Source organism: Takifugu rubripes, chromosome 20 (assembly GCF_901000725.2).
Source record: "Takifugu rubripes chromosome 20, fTakRub1.2, whole genome shotgun sequence".
In the NCBI taxonomy this organism is placed as follows: domain Eukaryota; kingdom Metazoa; phylum Chordata; class Actinopteri; order Tetraodontiformes; family Tetraodontidae; genus Takifugu; species Takifugu rubripes.
This window is the reverse complement of record NC_042304.1, coordinates 5,569,657-5,577,677: the sequence shown is the minus strand read 5'-3', so window position 1 is coordinate 5,577,677 and position 8,021 is coordinate 5,569,657. Positions and strand designations below refer to the sequence as shown.

Below are 8,021 nucleotides of genomic sequence, written 5' to 3'. Positions count from 1 at the left end.
AATGTTGCGTCTATACAGAATAAAAGAACAGTGGCCAATAATAGTAAAAAGGTGTGCTTTTATTTTGAATCTAGTGATTGTATGTTAATGAACAAGAATACTGCAGACAAGTTCAGGATCACCACAATCATTCATTAAAACCTGAAATAAATACTAAATCGTGTTTTGTTACAAATACTGTAAACTGTTAAATGTTGCATATCATGCAACGCAAGTGGCAAAGTTATCATAGGTTTTTACAGTAACAATGTACTGAATGCATAAAATATCCTTCACAACATAATAAAAGATCCCTCATGATTGTTAAACTAAAGAAAAGCTTAAAAATCTGGCAGCAATTACTTGATCTTTTCCTGTATAAACTCTTAGGTTAAGTAAAAAACAATAGCAGCTTGAGCGTCTTTGACATTATTAACATTTTTAACATTATAGAATAATCTGTGAGAGAATTAAGACTTCAAATGGGTCCAAATGGATGCTGTGCAGCAGCAGCATGAGTAGCAGTATCATGAGTGGAGGATGTGACCCAGCTCCTCGTGAATTTCGGCCTCATCCCAGGGTCCGTGGATGTTGTCTTTGTGCCGCTGCAGCCTGACGAGTAGAAGGGGGCAGAACAGCGTGACGGTCCCTAAGGCCAGCGCTAGCAGCACAGCTCCCCCTGGTGACTGAGACGCCAGACCAACAACCCCTCCGACGCACACCGCCACGCACAGCCCGGTGAACTGGTTGGGCGCGTACTCCCTCAACCTCTGCAACAGACAGGGCCACAGGGCGAACACCAGCAGGGCGCAGCTGAGCATGGCGAAGGTGTGCAGCGCCCCCGGTAACCTCGACGCCAGGCACACCGAGGCAAACAGGGCCGCGTTGAGGGAGAGGCTTCCGGGGGGAGAGGGGTGAGCGTACGGGAACGACACCAGGTGAGCGAGGAGCATCACAGCAGACATGGCGTAAACCGTGTCTGTGCTCACAGACTCGGTCAACGTCTTTAAAACGGGCGAGAATCCAAAAGTGAAGGAAAGAAAAATAGTGGCACTCTGCAGGTCAGCCAAGCGCGTACGAAGTTCACAGCCGGACTTGGTCAGGGGCGTCAAAGTCTGATGCAGTCCATAACCCAACAAGGTAGAGAGCAGGCATGTCAACAGCAGCCTCTCGGGAGACAACAGGCCCTGCCAGGAGGAAAGAAAGACGACCGGATTATACCTCAATGTACTTTAGAGATCTTTGTGAGGACACATAAATAGTTACCTGCTCCATGTAGAGCCACAGGGTGATGAAAATGGCCACGCTGGAGAGCTGCTGCCCCACAAAACCTGCTTCTTTCACCACAGCCCAATAGCGGTACTGTCGGATTCCCTCATTTCGCCGCAATTCTTCGAGGAATCTGCGGTCCACGTAGTTATCGGGGAATGGTTGATGCTCCCACAGCACCTTCCGCCAGGGCACAACCTGGCCCGGAGCACCGTCTGGTCCCATCTCCCTGACCACACATGTCCAATACAGTATATTATCAAGTTTCACAAGGGTGAAACACAGACAGCTAAAGTAAATATAAATGGTTTCAAGTTATGGTTTTCATTTATTACATATAAATCAGTGATAAAGCTATTTCCACGACTGTCTAGTTTAGTCCCTTTTGACAGTTTAGGTAATGCTCTGATGTTGCTGGCCAGCATTAGCGTGTTAAATGCGATATGAATAAAGAATAGGCAAAAAAAGGATGGTCCAACCCTGGATGAGTCGCCAGTTCATCACAGGGCCCTATATGAGCAATCTTGGATCTTGCTCAAAGGTACCTTGGCATTACTCTGGAGATGTTCTGGCCCCTTCCCCTACACCAGAACACCTTCCATGTTTTGTCTGCACTGGGGCTTGAACCAAGAACCCTCCACATCTCAGTCTAGTTCCTAGTCATGAATGAAACTTGAGTTACAGGGTCATTTGACCCTCTGATAAATACATTTTTGCTTTTGTCCTGTAATGATAAAAGTATTTTACCCTTTTATCCTTTCAAATGTCATATCAAACATAAATCAAAGATCAGGAAAAATCACAATTGCTTGAGGTGCTTCTTACTCTCCACCTGCGTCCTTTACCAGGAATCTCAACAATGTGCAAATGTGGCGAGTTCATCGATATCATTGTATCAGTCTTGCAACCTTGAGTATCTGCCGACTGTCACACAGATTACATCATCTAATTATCTTGGTATTTTTGATGATTCTTTCACCCGGAGCTGATGGCAGATCTTTAATCTGCGTGACAGATTATGTCTGAGTTGGAAAGGATGATCAGAAGGTTCTCGTTGTGTTTTTATCAGACAGTCTTAATTATTACTGACTACATCTGTCTGCACGCTGGATTTTGTTTCATTTGTTTTAGAATATTGTACATTGAATGTACAATGTTGATTGCAGGAATGGTCATGTTGTCTCTTTAAAGGCTGTATAAAGAGCAAACAAGATATTTCTCACCTAATGGGACAATAAGGTTGATCTTCATGTTGCCATGTTCAACTGCAAAACCCTTACTCATGAATTTAATGTGCTATAACCGTTAATAGATACTTTATCTAATATCATGCTTTACCATCACCATCAATCCTTACGAGACAAAATGAACAGGCACACACGTATGTATAATGAGCGAGAAAGTTATTGATGATTTTATGCATGCATTTGTGCATTTTATGAGTTATGTGTATAAATATAGTGTAAGTATAAAATAAGAAATATAAATATACTGTTATTCAGATGATAGTATTAAAATAAAATCCTCATTCTAGACAAATATAGTTGCTACATAGATCAGCGTTTTGGATGGTTTCTGTAGAGTAGAAGATAAATTTTCTCTAAGAAACCTTTTCAAAAACTAGATGCCATTTCTTGTGCGTGACGTCATCCGTAGGCGCAGGGCCGGTTGCGCAACCGGAAGAGACTCTGGACCGATACTGTCGCTTCCAAAAGCGTAAAGAATTTTTATTTGAAGGATTCTTGACTGTGCGGGTTTGTCATTTGCAGGCCTGAGACGAGAGAGCGGCCATGAGCCGAGACTTGATCTGAGGTCAGCACCGGAAGCGGCGTGAAGCGAGAGCTCTGCAGCAAGATCCCTCTCGAAAAATTCCAAGATACTTCTGCACCGTTCAAACTTTAGCCATAGATTTCGATTGCCTGGGAAGTAAATCTGACATTAACGCGTGCTATGTTAATTTGGAATTTGGCGTGGTTGTAAACTTTACAAACCTCTTTAGCCCAGGCTTTGCATGTTTACATTTACCGGACCGAACTGACGGTGCTTCCGGGTTAAACTAGTTTCTTTTTTCCCTCTTTAACGCCATAGTAAATCAGGAAATCCAATAACCAATACTCGTAAGTAGCCATCAACATAATACCCAGCAACATAATATACATAAAGACTTATTCACCTACCTGTAATTTAATTTTGTTCGAGAGCAACGTTAACATCTCAGCACGTCTTTATCCCGGAAGTAAGTCATTTACATCCCCACAGCGCTCCCTGCTGGCGAAACATCAAAACGCCTGTGCGATTGGCAAAAACGGCGAAAATTGAACGCATTTATTGGTCAGATTAAAATACCCGTTTCAACCGCACCACTGACAGGAAGATACATAGTCAGTAGGTATATCTGCATAATCGTGCGCACTGTTTGAATATACAACCAAGTATCAAGCATCGTTTTTCTCAGTCAAGACAGCACAAATCAGAGAGCAAAAATGATTTTATTCTACACGTATTTATAACTACATGTCATTAGCTGAATAAATATCCCATAATATAGTCCCCATTTTCCAACTGCACCATCCAGGGTGATCATCTTTTTTCCCAAAACAGTGCAGTCGTTACAAAAACCTGAATAATCTCCTAAAACGTAGAAATATCCTTTTGAATATTTGTGACTTAAGGTATTGGTGAACTTTGTAACACATAAAAAACATTTTAAACAATAATGTCAATTGTAACCCATGCACAAGACACTGGTCCAACATTAATACTGTCAAACACTTGGAAGGCATTGATTGGCTGCATGAGCTGATTCTCTAGTCAGAGTAATGAATGACCAGGCTTTGTCTGAGGAAATTAGTCATCTCGACCATCCCCACCCGAGAATTATTTTCTACGCTGTCTTAACACAATACCATTCAAAGCCCTCCTGATTAGAGCCTGTCCGTCCCAAGTCTGAGGTTGACAAACCTTGAAAAACAATCACAGATCCATGATGTTAACAAGAAGACAATAGGAAAATAAGAGATTCGGTTAGATTAGTTTGTTGCGACTTGCACCATAAAACAAATAATGAAGCAGAAGTGACAGCACAGGAGCTGGAGCCCATTCAGTACATATTCATTTGAACATAAAAACCACATAAAGGCGGTAATGGCCACACGGATGTCAGTACAGAAATAGAGAAGGCTTGACATCATTGCACTATGTAAAGAGACACCTGTCAATGAGGGGCAGGTGGTTAAGATTTCAGAGTCACAGACTATGGCAGTGGTTATAAAAATGCTGAGAAGGGCCCATTTCTTGTTCTCCTATTTGGTTGGGGAATCCTGACTTCACTTCCCTACACCACATGATGGACACCCCCTAAAGGGATCAATAAAGTACTCTGATTCTGATGATAAATGAGTCTAGCAGAAAATGTTCCCATAAAAAGTCCTGATTATGTTTCTATGCATTACAGCAGTTAGAAAGAACTATACAGCATTGAAGTGAGACAAATAGAATGTCTCAAAGTTACAGTAGATTAGGTAGGTCCAAGTTCCTGTATCAAACCGGTGTGACCTAAAGCTCCAGTGGATTGAACTCAAGCAACAACCGTGTCTGCGTCTCCAAGTGTCACAAATCAGGAGCTCTGGTGGAAACTCGATGTCCTTCCAACCACAGTGATGTTATGTGCGGATTTTCCTCTTGTCTTCAAAGAGGGAGCGGACCAGGTAGACCTGGACCGCCGACACCAACATCATCACGCCGAGGTTTACAATGGACCAGAAGTTGACCCTATCATAGTTACTCTCCTGGATGTTTCTGTCACGGGCCTCGAACGCCCGCAGCAGCGTCTGGATCTGCATGCTTTTACCCAGCCGACTCTTCACGTTGTTGATGGTGTCCTGAGGTAGGTAAAACATTGCTCAATGTTAAATAAAATAAGGCAATAACTGGTCATGAACAGAGATAAAAAAGCTCTGTTGTAACTTCAGCCTGTTTGACACACATCCTTTCTTGTAAAAGAAGTCTTATTGATGAGTGTCAAAGAGAGGGTGAAGCTGAAACAATGGCTGATGTTATGTCAGTAGGTGAGGGGTCAGTGTATTGTCTCCTGTTGCAACACTCTTACTTTAATAGTAGCATAATTATAATCCCATTATAATAAGAACTTAAATATCAATAGAGAAAGATCATTAGCCTAAGCTGCAGCAATAATGCTAAACTATTAAAAGAAAATAACTATTCTTCCTGAACTAATGTTAAACTTTTAGTTAAAAAGTTGCCACTATTAACATTATTAACTATTATAACTCTTAATGCCTCCTGTCAGACCAAAGCAGACCTACATGTTAAGATTGATATAATTTTATGGTTGCAGATGCGAAACATTGTGCCCATTGCATGGCACGAACAATTCCTATACATTGGAAAACATACTCCTGTGGTAGAATATTTAGTACTTTTATTGTGTTTTATGGTCTATTTGCACCTAGCATGTCATTCTGATCATGTTGAGGGCATAAATGACTCTTAAAGACAAACAAAGAGAACGGTCAAAGTCTAAAACACCCAAAGGAACAAACCAAACACAGACTACTTGTGGACTTTGCATCACGACACAAGTGCATCCTCACCATGATGTCTTCTAGCTTTATGTCCACCATGTCTGTTCCATGGATGTACTCTTTCCAGTTGTCTGGGTCTTCAGCCACTTCCATGTTGTCCAAGATCAGCTCGAAGAAGATGAGCTTCTCAGAGACGGCGCTAAACGTGTTGTCGAAGCAGAACATGTAGTCTCCGTCCTCAGTTTCGATGCTGGTGAAGAAATCCCAGGAGGAAAAAAGGAAATTACAAATCTGCGCCGCTAATGTCCATAACAGGTCGCACCAGCAACTTACGTGTGGACTCCATCTGATTTGTGGTAGTCACTGAACAGAACATGTCCAGATGGGGAGTAGATAAAGAAATCTACATCAAGGCCTGAACCATCCAGCACCTGTGAGAAATAAAAGATATTTGAGAAAGTTGAGAAACACTAAAAATAAAGTCACTGGGCTTAGCAGAATTCCTTTGGAGTGTATTTCAAGGATTGCATGCGATGAATGTCAAGTTCTGTCTTTCAAGGACGCCATCATTCTCCACTGAATGAGATAAGACTGAATACCTTTTTTCTATGGTAGACAAAACAAACAAAAAAGCAACCTTGGGACAACTGTCAGGCAGCAGCAGCAGCAGCAGCAGCAACAGCAGCAGCAGCAGATTACAGCCTCCTGGCATTATTCATCCTCTGTGTCCACATCAGCCAGTCACATTTCAGGCCGCAAGGCAGGTAAAACTGGTTTGTTACGCTGCTGAATTTTGAGGGGTGTGTCTCATAATCTGCTCTTTGTGTTCAATACAATATTTATCACAGCCTCCACGTCAGAGCAGTGTAACTTAACCATACTGTAATTTAACCAAATGAAAACATGAGGAGCGCATTTGGTTTTGTGACAGTATCACACTACTTTCAAGCTATATGATTCTGAATGTGATGACTGCAACTTGATTGAAAGAAGCTGTTGATGGAGGTTTCTTCTTTGGACAGTTCAGATTCTGTTGTAGCACTTTATCTTGCAGGACGTGTTTCTTTCACTCCTCTTTGCACCTACAAGCATCAAAAGGTCAAGATGATGTCCAAAGAGAGCTCCCACCTATTGATGTGATCCAAAAAGACTGAGAACACAATGGTGGAAACAGGTATAGACCTACAAGTGAGGACTTTATACAGAAGAGTGAACACCAACTGGCATTAAATTGAAGCTGTCGGATGTTGTAATGTAGCGTTGATGGTAACCATAGCGAATCTTGTTTCTAATTTGGGACGCACTGTACAAGAATAGCTTCACGAATTAGAAGCAGCAATTGGTACAATTTAATACACGGTTACATGACTCATGGTTTCCAACCTGGTATTCAATCTCCAGAGAGGCATCTTTCTTCATAGTTTGGTAGAAACACTCCTTTCTCCCAGCGGGGAGAGTAAATGTGAAGTCGCTGTCCGTCGCCTGGGAAAAGGCGGCCAACACTACACACCTTTCCGAGATCATAGTGATAAACACCGACTGGACACAAAAAAGTAAACGGAGAAATTCCATGTTAAAACTCGCCCAAAGGGAGACGGATTTTCAGGGTTACTTCTTAACTATCAAAGGGAGCAGAGAAAGAAAATGCCGAACTGCCCTTCCAAACTTTACTTGTGGTAAAAATATTCTCACAAGACGCCGAAGGTTCAGGACCCCGCCTGTGTAGAATAACCACACGTATTATTTATTTTTTGTTTTTAACCTTTAACTTGGATGGAAATTACTTATCACACTAAATATGATTACTGTGAGAGTCTCCACACTTAATCTGACAATGTGCATTTATTAAAAATAAAATAAATAAAATAAAAACGAACGCACATTTTAGTGGTCTCTCCGATAGATTCTTCAGATGAAATGTCACGTGTAAACTCACGCTATTACTTTGAAAACCGGGTACTTTCAATTTTAAATTATGCACAAAAAATAATATTGGTGTGCAGAAATAAAGGCGTCTGCTAGTGAGATAGTACTGTAAAAGCGATATTGAGACATTTGTGAGGATAATGATACTGAAAAGATTTAAACGATTACTAATTATTTTAATTAATAATTTGCATTCATGACTATGTAAAGTAGAAATTAGTTCTTTTATAGAAAGGTGCCATCCAATATAGTCAAAAGAACACAGTGTTCACTTTCTTCCCATCATTCACCTCCTGGCCATTT

General features: G+C 41.4%; 2 protein-coding genes and 1 long non-coding RNA gene across 4 annotated transcripts; 1 reads left to right on the top strand and 2 right to left on the bottom strand.

Annotated features, from left to right (window-relative positions):
- Nucleotides 1–41: 41 nt before the first annotated feature.
- On the bottom strand, nt 42–3,544 carry pigc (phosphatidylinositol glycan anchor biosynthesis, class C). Of its 2 annotated transcripts, none has more exons than XM_003973961.3 (3): nt 3,426–3,544; nt 1,246–1,477; nt 42–1,166 (listed from the first exon to the last, which is right to left on the bottom strand). In XM_003973961.3, the coding sequence occupies exons 2-3, from the start codon at nt 1,471–1,473 to the stop codon at nt 507–509; spliced, it is 888 nt and encodes a 295-aa protein (XP_003974010.2). In that variant the 5' UTR covers nt 1,474–1,477; nt 3,426–3,544; the 3' UTR covers nt 42–506. The 2 variants fall into 2 exon arrangements, with proteins under 2 accessions (XP_003974010.2, XP_029683600.1); XM_029827740.1 differs by lacking the exon at nt 3,426–3,544 and adding an exon at nt 1,794–3,018.
- Nucleotides 2,550–4,732, top strand: LOC115247149 (uncharacterized). Its single transcript, XR_003886199.1, has 2 exons — nt 2,550–2,629; nt 3,018–4,732. It is a non-coding gene; the product is annotated as an uncharacterized lncRNA (long non-coding RNA).
- tmed5 (transmembrane p24 trafficking protein 5) lies at nt 3,719–7,505 on the bottom strand. Its single transcript, XM_003973861.3, has 4 exons — nt 7,176–7,505; nt 6,126–6,223; nt 5,862–6,042; nt 3,719–5,129 (listed from the first exon to the last, which is right to left on the bottom strand). Exons 1-4 carry the CDS (start codon nt 7,362–7,364, stop codon nt 4,911–4,913), a joined length of 687 nt encoding a protein of 228 aa, XP_003973910.2. The 5' UTR covers nt 7,365–7,505; the 3' UTR covers nt 3,719–4,910.
- Nucleotides 7,506–8,021: the final 516 nt, after the last annotated feature.

Bases quoted from the DNA above. Each gene is read 5' to 3' on its own strand.
- pigc (XM_029827740.1), bottom strand. From the start codon at position 1,891: ATGTGGAGGGTTCTTGGTTCAAGCCCCAGTGCAGACAAAACATGGAAG. The intron at 1,478-1,793 runs GTACCTTTGAGC...ATGTGTGGTCAG, and splicing joins ATCTCCAGAGTAATGCCAAG to GGAGATGGGACCAGACGGTG. The intron at 1,167-1,245 runs GTAACTATTTAT...TCCTCCTGGCAG, and splicing joins TGTGGCTCTACATGGAGCAG to GGCCTGTTGTCTCCCGAGAG.
- tmed5 (XM_003973861.3), bottom strand. From the start codon at position 7,364: ATGGAATTTCTCCGTTTACTTTTTTGTGTCCAGTCGGTGTTTATCACT. The intron at 6,224-7,175 runs GTTGGAAACCAT...TATTTCTCACAG, and splicing joins CTCTGGAGATTGAATACCAG to GTGCTGGATGGTTCAGGCCT. The intron at 6,043-6,125 runs GTAAGTTGCTGG...TTTCTTCACCAG, and splicing joins AAATCAGATGGAGTCCACAC to CATCGAAACTGAGGACGGAG.